At 38.1% G+C, this 17,182-nt stretch overlaps 2 protein-coding genes and 1 pseudogene across 2 annotated transcripts; 1 reads left to right on the plus strand and 2 right to left on the minus strand.

The window, feature by feature from the left end:
• Nucleotides 1-1,049: 1,049 nt before the first annotated feature.
• On the minus strand, nucleotides 1,050-4,145 carry LOC103943202 (probable metal-nicotianamine transporter YSL7). Its single transcript, XM_009353437.3, is given in 7 exon segments — nucleotides 1,050-2,378; nucleotides 2,521-2,710; nucleotides 2,823-2,957; nucleotides 3,046-3,143; nucleotides 3,246-3,409; nucleotides 3,753-4,109; nucleotides 4,112-4,145. Coding segments are annotated over 7 exon segments (2,103 nt in total). The 5' UTR covers nucleotides 4,131-4,145; the 3' UTR covers nucleotides 1,050-1,238.
• Nucleotides 4,146-6,792: 2,647 nt separating this feature from the next.
• Nucleotides 6,793-13,495, minus strand: LOC103943273 (annotated as a pseudogene).
• LOC103943201 (glutamine synthetase nodule isozyme-like) lies at nucleotides 13,423-16,756 on the plus strand. Its single transcript, XM_048585336.1, has 13 exons — nucleotides 13,423-13,567; nucleotides 13,660-13,699; nucleotides 13,990-14,093; nucleotides 14,194-14,242; nucleotides 14,318-14,424; nucleotides 14,961-15,048; nucleotides 15,181-15,309; nucleotides 15,466-15,540; nucleotides 15,662-15,715; nucleotides 15,810-15,847; nucleotides 15,974-16,133; nucleotides 16,269-16,329; nucleotides 16,478-16,756. Exons 1-13 carry the CDS (start codon nucleotides 13,494-13,496, stop codon nucleotides 16,564-16,566), a joined length of 1,068 nt encoding a protein of 355 aa, XP_048441293.1. The 5' UTR covers nucleotides 13,423-13,493; the 3' UTR covers nucleotides 16,567-16,756.
• Nucleotides 16,757-17,182: the final 426 nt, after the last annotated feature.

Raw genomic sequence — 17,182 nt, forward strand, 5'->3', positions numbered from 1 at the left:
TTTTCACACGTTCGTAATTGATGAAACCTCAATTAGTATAGATTTAGAAGGATAACGTTATTTACATATTCATTTTTTACGTTTCACACATCTCTTTTACTTTTTGACCATCGTATGAAATAAATATGTGTTGTTTTTTTGGCATTTTAAAATCATGATCTTAACAAACTAAATTTACGAGCCACTTACACATTGAGTAAGGATAAACTTGAAAAACTGGATATTGACAGTACTTGCTTTCGTAACAAATTAACACAAGCATAGTTTGTCATGTTAACATGTGGAAAAAATACAAACACGAACATATTTTGTAAAACTAAATAGTAACATGACACCACTCGTTACACTATGATTAAAAAAAGCATATACTTGTTTTACTGGGCTCTATTGAGTTACTTGTTATCAATACTACTCGTTAAACTTGACTCGAACACTAATTTTTAGTATGTATTTTTGTCGTGTTATCAAATTGTGCATGATGAACAAGTCAAGGTAAGTTTTTTTCCTTGTACAAGTTAGTACAACATTTTAAGTAGGGCTGTTAATTGTTGAAAATTAGTGATTGCGATTATTGTAAAAATGAGAATCAAAAGTGAAAGTAATGATTGTAGGCCTTAATGGAGGCAACCCGAATTATTCATTTTAGAGGATCTGACAACAATTCAATCCGCCGCCAACAATTTCTGTTCACACTTTTTTGTTGTCTTAGTTTTGCTGTCGATCGTTATTCCGTTGGCTGCTTTGCTGTACATGTAAAAGTTTAAAACCGACCAATTTCGAATTCTCAAAACCTTTTTAGCTTTTTGGGATCAATATTTCTCACAACAAAATACCTAAAAAAAAAAACAGGCATAGAATTCTTTCTTCTTCAAATCTCTTATCTTTTTCTTCACTCCTCTCGTTTTCACCTTTGTATATCTCTATAAGAAGTTAGTAATAAGTATTGACGTGACTTAATTATAACTGTTCAAATAGGAGAAAATAGGAGGGGAGAAAAAACGAGAGAGGAGAGAATCCGGATAAAAGAAACAAACTGATAAGATGAATGATAAAACTAACAGAAATCCACTTCTTTTTCCAAAGTAGCTAAAAAAACTTCTACCAACCACATCAATCCGAAAATTATAAAGTAAAGGTAGGAATAATGTTCAAATAAACAGCAAGCTAGCTAGCAGCTGCATATATATTATATACACACAACAGTCGCATGAAATTAATTAACTAGTAATCAAATTAAGCTAGCTACCTAATAGGGAATCAACTTTGTTGTTGGCAGAAGCAGAGAGGAACTTCATGCAGATAGGAGCTTTGACAGACGCAATGGCCAGGATAGCAGCCGGAACGCCCCACAATGAATCACCGCAGATGAGTCCCGACGCCACAGCTGGCCCAAAGTCATCGGCCTTTTGCCTGTTCTTCCTCCGCCACAGGACAAGGATCAAGCTTCCCACGCACATGTCAATGGCGAAGTAGGAACCCAGGTAGAATGGAATCGCCATGCACATTGGGTTGGGAATGAACCTATAGATCCTGTACTTGGTTTCATAACGCTGTAACAGCTCGATGATTATGTTTATGGCGACTGCAGCTGCGAAAAATGAGAGTGCGAGCGCGACGCAGTTTTTGGGGAGGGAACCGACACCCTCAACTCCAAGGAGTGCAATGCCGCGGTACATTAGGCCGTAGGGTGCAGGATAAGGGCCGTCTGGATCACCAAGTGGGTAAGCTTTGTAGAAAACCCAGAATACTAATGGAGACATGACGCATCCCATGGCTGTGCCAAAGACTTGGCTGAAGAACATAGAGCGAGGAGACGAGAGCGTGAGGTATCCTGTCTTGAAGTCTTGCATGAGATCAGAAGCGGTCGAGACAATGCTCATCATCACACCACAAGAAGCAAGGCCGGCAATGACACCACCGTGGTCAAGGCCAACCCAAGCGCTGAAGATTATGATGGCAAATTTGCCATAGTTGGAAGCAAGAGACCAATCAGTGAGGCCACAGCCGTAGGCATTGCAGAAGGCCAAGACTGGGGCAATCAGATATGCAACCAGCACATGGTACCATTTCAGTTGGGGGAAGATCAAGGGTACCACACCGATGGATATGGCTGCGAGCGCAATGTAGCCAGAGAAAGCAACCCAGCTGGGGATTTGGTCTTTCAAGAAGTACTTGATTCTTCGTTGTTCATCATAGTTTGCAGAAACAACTTCAGAGGACCCTCCGGCTTCAACACTGTCAAGATTTAGGGGTGGGGATGAAGACGACTCAAGTTTCTTCTCTGATCTTTGTGCTGCGAGACTTTTCGCGGTCATGAAGAGCATGTAGACTACATGGAACAAACCGTCGCCAAGCATCATCGCTATAGCAATAAAAATCTGCAGTGAATTAAAAACATTCAAAGATTATTAGAGATCAATTCATGACCAACATTATATTGTAACTTTCAAAAACATATCTGTGAAGATATTGAAAATTAAACAAGCTACACATGGCGGAGAGGAAGTTTTAGTTAAATACCCTGTATCCTTGGATGCCGTGGAGACTGCTGGCGGATAGATTAGCGTTGTACCAGATACCTTTCTTTGTCTCAATCAAGGGCCACATGATTCCCCATGAAATAATGGCTCCAACAAGCAAGGATACATTGACCATGATAGGGCAAATCATGCCAACGCCAACATAAGTTGCTGAAAAATCAAAGTAAAACCTGCAAGTTTTGTGATCTGAGTTATTAGTGAAATCGAGGCATCCATGAGGACAACAAAATGATACAAAAACGAGGAAATTAATATTTTGTTGAGAAAGAAATGTACACATACTTGTTAGCAAAGGCTTTAAGACCAAATGTTGGGAAGCTGGAAAATCCGCAGCCATCAGCAGCAGCGAAAAACCACTGGAAGAAGGCAAACGCAAAGCTGAAGCAGAAGCTTTTGAAGAGCACAGCAACTTGTTTCCTGCATTCGTTGATAAGAATATATTCTTACACAGATTACGTTTAATTGCAAAACCCAAAGCTACAAATCAAGGCGATGCGGTTCTTACCTTGCCAGCTTAGCTCCTTTGGGAGTGTGAAAGCTGTTGATGAGGTATGCAGTTGCAGTTCCACTCGGGTACGTTAACTTGTACTTCAAGATCATCATCTGTTGGATGTTTAAAAAAAAAATTAGACCAAAACCAAATTAAGTGAACAAATCTTCATGTGTATATGTGTAAGTGTGGATTAAGTAGCGATTTCCAATTACCTTTCTGAGGGGCATAATCGAAAACAACCCGACGAAGCTGACGGCGAAGAGAAACCCAATCATCCATCCAACATCAAGCTTCTTTATGTTGATCAGGGTGTTGCCTAGATCTCCTTGCGCAGCAATCTTTGCACTCATTCCCAGTAAATAACTTGCAGTTCCACCTAATTAATCACAACACAAATTAAAATTACTGGATCATTAAGCAGAGCAGCAATCAGAACACACAAATATTTGACATTAATCCCAAGTGAAAATTTGTTCAATTTTTACCGTGAGGCTTTTTCACAAACACTTTGTAAACTGACAGTGATGCAAATATTATATTGTTTTCTTGCATGCAAGGCCAAATTATAGAACCAGAATATATATGATATTTGACAGATCTACAACTTCCATCAGTAATCAATGTTATCGATACGAGCAGAGATGAATGATCGATCAGAAATAGTTAATTAATGGATTTACTGCGATAAATTTGATTAGAGGATGGGTTATTGAACATACTGCTAAAGGCGATCCCGGAAGAGGCGACGACGCAAGTCTGAATGACGGTGTTTTCCTGGCGAGTGAAAGGCTGCTTCAAGAAGCCGCACTTGTCGATCATGGCGGTGTAGCCCTTCACCACCGCGAAGCCGAGCAGTCCGGCGGCGACGTTGAGCGAGGGAATAACACCGGTGGTGAGGTTCAACTTGCAGACGATGAAGTTGAAGACAATGCTGAGAATGAAGCTGGTGACCATCGACCTCACCGTAATCTGCTTGGTCCACGGCGGCACCGCCGTGGCCTTGAACGCCTCCTCAACATTCAACTTCTTTTTGGTCTTTCCGGCGGTGCCCTTCTTGGCATCCAAGTCGTCACTGCCCTGCTAAGGCTTCTCTCCATGATTCTATTGATTCGATTCGATTTTTTTTTGTGCCCGAGACCGTGGAGGCCTATATATATATATATATATACGAGAGTAGAAAGTCTGAGCCAGCTAGGATTCGGAGTGGGATTGGGACCCGGGAAACAGAATCCGGAATTGTATTCAGAATACCCAAATTAAAATTTAATTAATTATTATTTTTTTAAAGGGTATTTGAACGGACCGGAGGCCACCAAGCATAACAGTTACATAGACCTGTGGAGAGAAAGACTCTGAGTGTGAGAGATTAGAGAGAAAAAATAAAGACAGTTACATAGACCTGTGGAGAGAAAGACTCTAAGTGTGAGAGATTAGAGAGAGAAAATAAAGATGGTATGAACCTGTGGATCTTGACTTTTTGTTCATTGGAATTTGAGAGAATCCGTCATAATCCAAGGTCACTTTTACTCAGGATTCCAATTTTGTAAATATTACAATTTACGAATGATATTAATAATAGGTTTAAGAATATTAGAGAATCCAAGTGTGACAACCACAAAGCCATCCAGTACTACAGATCAGTGATATTTCTTTTTACTTGTAAGTGAGAGATCTTAGTTAGGTTCAAATCTCGTTGATAGCGACTTCGATACCAAATTAGATTGTCCATTATATGACTTAGCTGAACTCCACATCTCCCTATTGTAAAATATATCATTGTACTAAAAAAAAAAAATATGATGACCATAATATAGGTTGTTTTAAAAGTCATTTTGAAACAACTCAAAAACATTTTTTTTATGAGAGTTCATTTGAAATCAATTCGGAAAAAATACAACTGAATATTGAAAAGTATTTAAATTGTTTCTCGAACCCAAAACATTTTCAATCATTTTAAAACTTCTTCTAAATTAATATATCTCGTAGTGTTATTAATATATCCATAAATAAATTAAAAATATAAAACTATGGTATCAAAGTCACTAAAGAGTTTTGGTTCGGAGTCCTCTAGGATAAGATCACAAATACATATCACAAATGGGGAGAGAGAAACTCTGAGAGTGAGAGGTTGGAGAGAGAAAATAAAGATGGCATGAACCTGTGGATTTTGACGTTTTATTGATTGGAATTTGAGAGAATCCACCATAATCCGGGGTCACTTTTACTCAGGATTCCAATATTCCAAATATTACGATTTACAAATAATATTACTAATTAGGTTTAAGCATATTAGAGAATAGTGTGACGACCACAAAATCAATCAGTATTACGATCTGATTGTATTCATTTTCATTTGTAAGTGAGAGTTATTAGGTTCAAACATCGTGGATGGTGAATTCAGTATCAAATTAGGTTGTGCTTTATGTGGCTTAACCAAACTCTCCTCTTCTCTTAATGTAAAATATATCGTTGTACTAAAAAAAGTGTGACGACCACAATATAGGTGGTTTTAAAAGTCATTTTGAAACCACTCAAAAACATTTTTTATGAGAGTACTTTTGAAATCAATTAGCAAACAATATAATTGAATCTTAAATTGTTTCTCGAACTCAAAACACTTTCAATCGTTTTAATATTTCTTCTAAATTAATATGTCTCGTAGTGTTATTAATATATCCATAAATTAATTAAAAATATAAGGCTATGGTATCAAAGTCACTATGAAAGACTTTTGTTTCGGAGTCCTCTAAAATAAGATTACAGTTGGCTTCAATGATGAGAATTTTATTAGTCAATTTTAAATTTTCCAAGGTATAAATGAATCTTGAAAAGTATTTAAATTGTTTATCGAACTCAAAACACTTTCAAATATTTTAATATTTCTTCTAAATTAATATATCTCGTAGTGTTATTAATATATCTATAAATTAATTAAAAATATAAGGCTATGGTATCTCCATAAATTAATTAAAAATATAAGGCTATGGTATCAAAGTCATTATTAAAGACTTTTGTTTTGAAGTCCTCTAAAATAAGATTACAGCTGGCGTCAATGATAAGAATTTTATAAGTCAATTTTAAAATTTTCAAACCTTTGGACACGGAAAAAGGATTTGTGGCACAGCTGCTGGTGGTGGGGGTCCGGCCCGTCCGAGGGGTTGGATTTTTTTTCTTGTTTGGCACTAGTGTGTTCACACTAGAGCGAACGATTTAAGGACTTTCTAGAGCCGCCCTCGCCACCCACGTGATACGCATATGTGTTGGATGTACCGCAATTAATATTAATAACTCGTAGAGTGAAAAAAAAAAAAAAAAAAAAAACAACACGTGATATGGATATGTGTTGGATGTACCGCAATTAATATTAATAACTCGAAGAGTGAAAAAAAACAAAAAAAACAAAAGAATTGGTAATTGCGAGAGAGAGTTTGTCAAAAGTTCATTCCTTTTCAGTTTCGCACACAAAATTGAGAGTGCAGTCTATATGACCTGCATCTGCCGAAACAAATAATCTCCGCAGAAGTCATACGGGAAACAAATCAATATTTAATTTGGTAACGCGATCTTACAATTATATTTTAATGTACGAAAAAAGAATGATGTTACAACAAAATTGCCACCTAGGAAATGGATATTACAACATTAGTTGCAAATGCATTGACTGCCAATAGCAACCGCAATAGCAAATATGTTGCAGTTGAGATCTGGAATGGTGCATAGGCGCCGACATGCATAATCTCGCAGCCACCATTTACTCAATCACGATGATACGCACTTTCTATTGCAATCAGCCCGGGATTAAGGGCCAGACCATCTCTAATCGAGGGCTGATCAGAAGGTTTATTTTAGCTTTTTGTTCCTCTAAAAAATTAATATATTTAATGAACAGTACATGATCATATTTACCTCCGTCTTCAATCAAAGGCCAAAGAACCATAGAACCAAACATAATTTATTATTTAAAAATTACAACTTAAATTCAAATCCAATGGCTAATTGACGATTTGACGTCAGCTAGCCGTTGGTAGCTAACATCATTAACGAACCGTCAAGAGGGTGGAGTCGAGAAAATTTGGACTCCATCATGATGTCTTGCATCATATTACACAATATGATAGTGGATGATGAGCGAGATGGGTATATTGATGAAGAGTCCGTTGACGACCAAAAAGATCCAAATAGGTTAAGAAGGGCTCATGCAAAAATATATGATGGGCCTAATTTGCCTTTCAATTCAATAACTGGTAGTATTTCTATAAATGAGTACATGAGGCTATAGAATGATACGTTCTCGTGCCACAAATAAGTACCTACAACAGGATCTTGTTGCATATCTTTGGGCCAAAAGAAGCATGGAGTAGGCGTTTAAGTTTTATGTTGTTAAATGTTTTTAAAAATATTGTTTAAGTTTCATATTGTTAAATGTTTTTTTTATGTTGTATAATTTGTATGTTGGTCAATGTTATTTAATGTTGTTTCATATTGTTTAATATTGTTTCATGTTACTTAATTTAATTTAATGTTGTATAATGACTTAGGAAGTTATAGGAAAAAAATAAAATTTAAAAAAAATATGAAACAAATTTTGTGAAATAGAAGTTACAGAAAAAAATAAAATTTAAAATAAAATGAAACAAATTTTGTGACAGCCAGTCCCGGAAATATCGAAATTGTACTCGTGAAAAGACGAAATGGCCCCTAGTGCGTTTTCTTTTCGTGTTGTGGTTGTTTTGGGTTTTGTTGGCATGTGTGGAGCCACACACACACTCCCACACTTCCGACATGTCCCTGTCCCTTTCCCTGTGTTCCCCCGAGCCCCATTTCCCCTTCCCACTCACCATATACGTACGGACATACACCCAAAACCATTCAAACTCCCACAGATCGAAGGAACCAAGTACACATGCGAACTCGTGAGGCTCGTGGGAGTCCAGTCGTACCATTTTCAGGTAAAAACTACAACGTTTTCACGTCGATTTCACAATAGCCGATTTGGGGTACTATTCATGCAAACGTAAATTCTTACATTTTAGGGGAAATGAAGCTCGTAGGTAGCTTGGTGAGGTCCCAAAGAGTCTCGGAGCAGTTCGTTTGAAAGATTTGGACATCGGGATCGTTGTATGTGGAGTTGGCCGGAATTGGGTGATTTGGACAGGTAAAATCTAGTGGTTTTCAACCCTTAAAAGTGGTATATCGTTGTTCTCCTAGTTCTAGGTGTCATTTTGGTGCAAGAATCGTGAAAATTGGATGAAAAATGAAGGAGTTAGAACGTTTTAAAGTTTTTCCAGTTTTCCAACACCGGCGACGTCGCCGGAGTCTCGCGCCGGGGAAGGAGACGGAATATTCCGTCAAGTCTGACGGAATATTCCTGACGCCGTTAACGGAATATTCCTAACGGCGTCAGTTGACGCTGTCAGCGTGCCAGGCAAGTGCCTGCGCGTGGCCGGCGCGTGCGGCGGTGGAAATTTTTTCTAAAAATTTGGGTGTGATCCTGAGGTTGTGTAGAGCACGTTGGTATATTCAATTGTCCATTTTGAGCAATGTATGAGAAGTTACTACGAAAGGAAGGTTATGTGCTTTAAAATTAACGTTTTTATAGTATTTTCGCATATAGGTGAGACGTATCCCGAGGACGAGCGTGGTCACTCGAGGCAGGGGGGCTACGACCCTTCCACATACCAGTGAGTGGGCTTTTGGTTTTCCGTATATACCTAAATACTATTATTTTCCCAAAAATTTATTTAAATGTTATTAGTTATGCCATGTGTTATATTATCGTTCCTTATGCATCATTAGTGGCTTTATTAATCGTATATATATACGTATGCATAATTGGTGTTGTGGATGCACAGGTAAGTGCCAGGTAAGCGTTATTTCATATTTGCATTCAATAGTGATTAGAGATACTTAGAGAGCTCATAACCTGCACCCCCGGTGTTAGTGCTCCCGCCCAGAGTAGGGCACAGTCCTTCACGTGATGTTCACCTCCCGCACCACACGCTCAGCTTGGATCTAAGTTAGGTGCACAGTCCTGTCGTACAGACCACTTTAGGTGGTTCCGATTCGTAGGTGACCTGCGATTATTCGCACAGCCTTCACGTGATCGTAACACTAGAGCGTTTATATGTATTACACCCAGGCCTGTCGTACATACCACTTTAGCTGGTTCCGACTCGTGGGCAGGTTTAGTTATTGATATTGAGATTTGAGCTCTAGATGCAGCCGTACAGGTCACGTTAGGTGACTCCGGCTGCCAGTTATATGTTATTGATGTGATTTATACCTGAGCACTTGCATTCCATTCTGCGGTTCCGTCACGGCATATTCTTGAGCATGACTGTCATATATTATTTATACGTACCTACGTTTATTTTCTGGGAAGTATACAGGTTTTACGGTGAGGGGTTAGAATATTGTTTTTGAAACGGTTTTCGAAAAGCTTTGTTTTTGCCCACTCACGCTTTTGTTTTGCGCCCCTCCAGGTTCTAGCTGTTCAGTTGGTTTGGTGGTTTCCCAGAGGGCTTTTCCGGCATTTCTGACAGACGATCACCAGCGTATGTTCACCTTCGGGTGCACTGTTGTAACGCTATTTTAGTTGGACTGCTTAGGGTTTTCTGCTCTGAAATTGTGTCTCTCTTACGCTAGCACTTATTACTTTGACCTTATGTATGCTAGTTTTTAATTATTCGTACTTTTACATTACTACTTTATTAGCTTCCGCACTGTGCACTTGGCTACGTCACTTCCACGTGACGGCTAGCACGCCCTGATCTCGGTCGGGGTGTGTCAAATTTTGTGAAATAGAAGTTATAGGAAAAATTTTCTAAATAAAAAATAATAGTAATAATCAAATGCAACGCCTAGCTGACGTCAGCTAGTCGTTGCATTTGAATTTTAGCTTAAGGATTCATGTCGGTTATAACCGACAGGAATAATGATTTTTCTGGCTAACCAACAAGAATAATGATTTTTCTGGCTAACCCTCTAGTCCTCCAACCCTTTCAGATTTCGTGGGGCCTTCTCAGATTCCACGAGCTCTAGGTTGGAGATGATTTTCAAGCTATTTTCGGCCCTCTGGACCCTTCGGTTGGAGATGGCCTCAGCTGTCCATATCTGCCAAGCTAATTGTCCAGATGCAGCCAACAAAAATGCATAATATGGCCAACCTGCTCCAAAGTTTAACAATTTGGGTGTGAGGATGTAGCATAAACGAAAAGAAAATTTATGAAGTTCCAACAATGATAAAGGGGGAAAAAAAAGGGACAGAGATGAAAAGAGGAAATTGTAGCAATGTTTCATCATCTAAAAATTTATGATCATTGGTTTCTTAAACTCAGTGGTTTTAAAACTAGCCTTAAGGTGCGCCTACACACACTTGGAGGTAGGGCTGCTAGGTTTTCGCCTCTGTTTTGTGGGGTAGGCGTAAGGTGGTGTCGTGGCACACCTAGGCGTAGTTGGGTTTTTTTTTTCCTTCCAAATCTAGGTCTATTTCTACCGTTCCTATGTGTGTCATTCTAGTTTCAAGGAAGAAGAAAGAGATAAAGTTTCTCTCTCCAAATCCTAGTGGCAAAGTCAACTCTAGCTCTTTTTAATTTTTTTTTTATTTATTAATTATTGTCTATTCAGATTCTATCACCTAGCATTTTAGTTAACCAAGATTTATTTTTCCTGAAATTTCCTATAACTACTTCACTCAGCCATTATTATTTTTTAGTTCCCTATAATAATTGCTTCACTCAATCTTTATTTCATTTTTAATTCCTTATAATGCCATTATTATTTTTTAATTCCCTATAATAATTGCTTCACTCAATCTTTATTTCATTTTTAATTCCTTATAATAGCTCCACTTATCCTTTATTTATTTTTGAATTGCCTATAATTGCGACATTCTGCCTTTATTTCCTTTCAAACTCCCTATAATTCAGCCTTATTTCTCTTGAAGTTCACTATAATTGCTCACAATAAAATAAATAATTACAACATTTTAATACAATATGACATAATCTCCAAGTACAACTACACTTGTTCATGAAGAAGAAGCTATTATCTTTGGCTTAGTTATAATTATATTTGTTTTACAAAGTATTATACTATATATATATATTATTTCTATACTAAAACCCAAACTATGGTTTACTGTTCACGGACAGTAAATTGGCAAAAATACCCTTAGCTGCTGCTGATTCTCAAGCATTTTTTTTTTTTTGAACATTGAATTTACAGTTTTGTCCCTGCCATCCATGTGTTGGTCGTCGTGGAAAAGGAAGGGACAGGTCGCACTATTTCTACTTTTATGGAGTTTTCTTTCTCAGAAAGCTCTCCACTCGCTATTCCTCCGCTTCTTCCTATCAAACTTCAATTCCTCACGCGTTTGTCGTACAACAACGAAATCGTGCAAGGTTTCGTTAACTATGTATGCAATATATATTAAGTTATTTAGGTCGCGTCTCGCGTCTAGGCAGGGCTATCCATGGAACGCTTCCGCCTTTTAATACATTGCTTAAACTTATCAAAACGTGCATCTATGATCATTTTCGTCAACTCCGTTAAAGCTTCCGTCAAACTGAATCACGTGTCACACACATAAGGCTGAAACAATGGGCAAATATAGAAAACGAAATGTGAAAAATTATAGCAATGGTTTAGACAAAATTTTGACTAAGTTGATGAAAATGACTATAGTAGTACGTTTTGATGAGTTTAAGAGACCAGTGATCATGAATTTTTAATTGAAGGACCATTGTTCTAATTGGGATAAAATTGAGAGACCATTGTTATAATTTTCTCAGATAAAAATAAAGGAAGAAGGAAGAAAACCAATTTCAGCGGTATATCCACGGAGTGCAAGACTACTCATGCACATAATTCCAAACCCAGTAATCCACTCCTCAGTTGAATCGCCAAATCTCAATGCCGTAGACTTAACACCTACTTTCAAATCATCTTTCTTGTCCTGCAAGCATGGTTCGAAACATCTTTGGTTACATTTAAAAAGTTCTATTATTCCTACATATTCCATATTTTCTTCACAATCAAATCTGGGAACCAGAAGTTCTGACCAGACTAGTTTGTTGTACCTGATGTGCATATATCGTATCATACAAAAGCGTCCAGCATACTCCGGAAAAGTACAATGGGAGCACCACAGTTGGATCAACGCTTCCTTTAACTGCGGCGCATCCTAATAACGCTCCCCAATTAAAGGTTAAACCTGGATAGGCTTAAGGCTGCACCAAGTACAATAGCATTACCAAATTATCAGTCCACTGTTCTGAAACAGCACGTCTAAGTTAAAGAGTAAAGCTTGAGGATAAGAGACAGAAGCTTCAATTACCCAGAATGTGAACCTCTTCATGAGAGGATAGGAGAAAACTAGCAACAAAGATGAAGCGCCTAAAACGCGGCTGAAACTTCAAACGAACTACATAAATTTCATATGCTTGCAGATAATGTTGAGTTTAAGGGCAGATACAAAAGATATCAACCTATAATTATTCAATGGCACCGTGGGCGTTACCATGGTATCAATATCCCGGTCAAGGAGATCGTTTATAGTGCATCCAGCATCCCTTAAAAGCACGGCTCCACATCCAAATAGTGTCATCATCTTAAAATCAAGAAGGTGCCCTGGGATTGCTGCCAATGTTAATGACCTACACCAACAAGCATACGTCTTTCAGACAACTTCAACTTAAACAAATAAAGTTACCGTTGCCACTGTTACTTTCAACAAGTAAATGTGCTCGCCTTTATGCATCCGAGTTTGATTAGATTAGTTTAAAAAGATAGAATATCGCTAGTACCAAAAAATAAAACAAATAAATTCGGCTGGACCCAAATTGCTATTGGTGATTTTTACCAAACAATGCACTGCGGAAACCGAATTAAAAAATTGAAAGTAAAAATCACTTACCATAAGCATGCAAGGCCATGCGAGAAACCAGGTGCCAATGGGCCGGTCGAGGCGAGCGAGCTTAGCATAAGGCCGAGCTTGCCTCGGAAAATACAAGTCGATCCAGGAAGCATCGACCTTCGCGCCATCGCCGCCCTGATTTCCGTCGTTCTTCGCGCCAGTAGACGAAGACGAGCTCAAGAGGTGCGCTCTGCGTTCTGATAAGAGTTAGGGTAAGGATTGGCGGTGGCGGGTGGTTAGGTGACAAGGAGAGACTGCAATTGGGTGCGGGAAAGGGAAACTGACGGTTTCAGAAGCCTACGTGAAGCGCGAGAGGCCAGCCAAAACACGGTATACGGTATACCCTCGTACGTTTCTCCCCAGTGAAATTCCACGTATTTTTGCTCCCTTTTCTATTAGAAAATAAATTAATATATTAGGTGGTAGACTTTGTCACATCTTCTACTTGAAACTACCCCATTTTTCTCTGCCACTCTCTCTCATTGTTCTCTCTCCCTCTCTTTTGCCATTGTTCAGAGAATCATCCTCCTCGTCGTACGTCACCATGTCTCTCCTCTCTGATCTCGTCAACCTCAATCTCTCCGAATCCACTGAGAAGATCATCGCTGAATACATTTGGTATATGCATGCCCACCCTCCTCTCATTAATTTACTTAATATTATCGATCATTAAAGTTCTCTTGTCTTTGTTCTTCTTTCTCTTCTTATAGGATTGGAGGATCTGGTTTGGACTTGAGAAGCAAAGCAAGGGTAAGCCTTCCCTCGAACTATTAGGACCCCATCCCTAGGATTGAATGTTCTTAACTACTCAAGCTATAAGCCCGTCATTCTTCGGTTTTGGAAAATTAGCCAAAATGATCATTTTTCACGTCCAATATTTCTGTCAAATATGTTGTTTTTGACTATTTCATCAATTAATATTTGATTTATGAATATTTTAGCAAATTTTATTACGATTTTCGTGTTTACTGGTTAACATCAAATTACTTTAAAATTAAAGTTCTGTTCACGTATGTATATGAAATTATGGATAAAAACAGACACTGCCTGGACCAGTAACAGACCCAGCAAAACTGCCCAAATGGAACTACGACGGTTCAAGCACCGACCAAGCCCCAGGAGATAACAGTGAAGTCATCCTGCAGTATGTAACATTATCAACGGCCACGATCAAAATCATTTCTGCAATCTTTAATCTAATCCTTCCAATAACAAAAAACTGACTTGGACTTTTGCTTGTTCAGCCCCCAGGCTATTTTTAAGGATCCATTCAGAAGAGGAAAAAACATCCTGGTAAATAGCAATCGACATCCACACCTATCCGGATTGTGTACGATACATGGTAATTTTGTCTTTCGCTTGTGATAGGTGATCTGCGATGCGTACACACCGGCGGGAGAGCCAATCCCCACCAACAAAAGATTCAACGCTGCCAAGATATTCAGTCACCCGGACGTTGTCGCCGAGGAACCCTGGTACACCATCCATAACCATCCATAATCTCAAAACTAAACTAGTAATTCTGCTTAATTCCATATTCCTGATTAGTACTAAATAATTGTCATATACTGAAAAATAATTGTTGTTAATTGTCCATAAACAATTATTTAATATCTTTGTTGTTAAGGCCGCATAGTTACAAGTAGCTGTAAACTATTGATGTACGAATTAATTTATGAAATGGGGTATTTTTATAATAATTGCATTAGAGAACAATGGATCAAGTTTTATTCACCAAATGATGCGTCACTTGGTTACTTATCCAACTTGGACTCATTTTCAACATCGTTAGTTTTTAACACTTACAAACACATATATGATGAATAGATTTGGTGAAAAAATTGGTGCCATCTATTATTATTTTGTTATAAGCCCTACTATATTTCAATGTACAATATACATTGCTTTTTACGTGGCAAATTTCACATGTTAATTATTATTATTTTTTTTAATTCTTTAATGCACATCTAGACGTTGGTACCTCTTATTAAGAACATTTCTTATTGATTAGGTACGGGATTGAGCAAGAGTACACTCTTCTACAAAAGGATACTAAGTGGCCTCTTGGATGGCCAATTGGTGGGTTCCCTGGTCCACAGGTACTTAAATCATTTGCCAATGATTAACGCGATCAATGTTCCCTAAACATGCCTAGTTACTTAATTAGAGAAGACAACTCAAAATTTTAGAGTGCTGATTGCATATTATTAACTGTTAGGTTCTGTATGTAGGGACCCTACTACTGCGGTGCCGGAGCAGACAAGGCCTTCGGTCGTGATATTGTGGATTCACATTACAAGGCTTGCCTCTATGCCGGAATCAACATTAGCGGTATCAACGCTGAAGTTATGCCCGGCCAGGTGTATATTTATGCTCGCTTTTACAATTTTACGTACTTAATTTGGTAGCTAAGAAATAAAATTGAGTGATCGAAAGTTGACCTATGATTTGATTATCCCGAATTTTTACATTATTAAGCCGTTTTGTAATTTGGTCTGTTTGCTGATGCGGAACAGTGGGAATTTCAAGTTGGTCCTACTGTTGGTATTGCTGCTGGTGATCAGTTATGGGCTGCTAGATACATCCTTGAGGTAAGCTCATACGTACGATATAACTAGAAAACGTATAATTTGCGTATTTTCGCTCTCTTCTCTATAATACATTAATTTTTCGAAGGCCTCGTGTTAATATGATTATCTGCTTGACAAACAGAGAATTACAGAAATTGCCGGAGTTGTTCTTTCTTTGGACCCGAAACCAATCCAGGTCTGTTTAACCGCAAGCGCTTTATTTTCGTACTGTTGTATTTGTGTTGCTTAAATTTTGTATTTATTTTTTCTTTTTGATCAATTTATACCAGGGTGATTGGAATGGTGCTGGTGCTCACGCTAACTACAGGTACTGATAAATTAATCTCGAACTGAAGTTGGAATTAATGCAATTTTGCCATCGTGTTAGATGCAATCAACCCTCTAGTTAAAAAAAAAAAAATGAAGAGTGATGAACTCTTGTTATGCCATGCAGTACCAAGTCAATGAGAAACGACGGCGGAATTGACGTGATCAAGAAGGCAATCGAGAAACTGAGTCAGCGTCACAAGGAGCATATTGCTGCCTACGGAAAAGGCAACGAGAGGAGATTGACAGGTCTCCATGAGACCGCTGACATCCACACTTTCTCTTGGGTAAGCTTCTACCACCGTGGTTTAATTAACCGTTAATCAAAATCCACATTTCTTGTTTTTTGTTGAAATCATGTTTAGTTAACCTGTGAAAACGAGTTTAGTATTTGATTGAACTATGCATTCTCAATCTCACAGGGCGTGGCAAACCGAGGGGCCTCTGTCCGTATTGGTCGCGATACTGAGAAGGCTGGCAAAGGTATGAATGTTTTCGTATGTGCATTGTATAATATGAATTCTTTTGTGTCATTTCCGATTTCAGAGATAGATCTCTGTCATAATGCTTGCGATACAAGTTAGCTGTGTAGCTGATACCTGGACATGTCGTATTTCTTTACAAATGTCAGGCTATTTCGAGGACAGAAGGCCGGCGTCGAACATGGATCCGTATATTGTGACTTCCATGATCGCTGAAACCACCATTCTTTCCAAGTGAGATTGAATCCTATTCGGAGGAAATTAGCTCCGTCAATTGCAAATAACTCTCTATGAATTTGTCTCTCTAGTTGCATGCGTGTTGGCATGTACATTTGCTACTTTCGGTTGATTGGTTGTTGTTCTAACGATTGTGTAATCGTTACGAGTTTAAGGTTGCCTAACAACCTGTAATAAAAAGGGAAACATTAGTTAAAGACACTTTTCCTTCGTCTCCCTTATTTTGGTTTCAGCTTCCAACTCAAGCATAAGATGAATGGGAAGCGGGTGATGGGTGATTAATTTATTCAACAAAAGTTCAAAATGATTTCATACGAAGATACTACATATGTAGCTAATGAAAAGTTCTAAAAATAGATTAACATATCGACGTAACGCCACTTATGTAAGTACAACATAATTAATTTCTTTCGACAATTACAAACAAATACATAAAATAGATAGCAAGGCCAAGGACTAATACAGTCTAGTTCTGTGCCTTATTGTTGACCTTCCTCTTGAAACATAGCCAAGCAAAAGTCTTAACTAATAAAGATGATAAACAATTTCTTTGATGTAGAATCTTTGAATAATAAAATCATGACTTCACATTTCACTACGTATACAACTTCATTCGA

Source organism: the organism of the source record quoted next, unplaced genomic scaffold (genome assembly GCF_019419815.1).
Source record: "Pyrus x bretschneideri cultivar Hongxiangsu unplaced genomic scaffold, Pyrus_bretschneideri_v1 Contig22, whole genome shotgun sequence".
Lineage (NCBI taxonomy): Eukaryota > Viridiplantae > Streptophyta > Magnoliopsida > Rosales > Rosaceae > Pyrus > Pyrus x bretschneideri.

Excerpts from the sequence above, each read along its gene's own strand:
- LOC103943201 (XM_048585336.1), top strand. The coding sequence starts at position 13,494 with ATGTCTCTCCTCTCTGATCTCGTCAACCTCAATCTCTCCGAATCCACT. Across the intron at positions 14,425-14,960 it reads GTTGTCGCCGAGGAACCCTG|GTACGGGATTGAGCAAGAGT; the intron begins GTACACCATCCA and ends CTTATTGATTAG. Across the intron at positions 16,330-16,477 it reads TACTGAGAAGGCTGGCAAAG|GCTATTTCGAGGACAGAAGG; the intron begins GTATGAATGTTT and ends TACAAATGTCAG.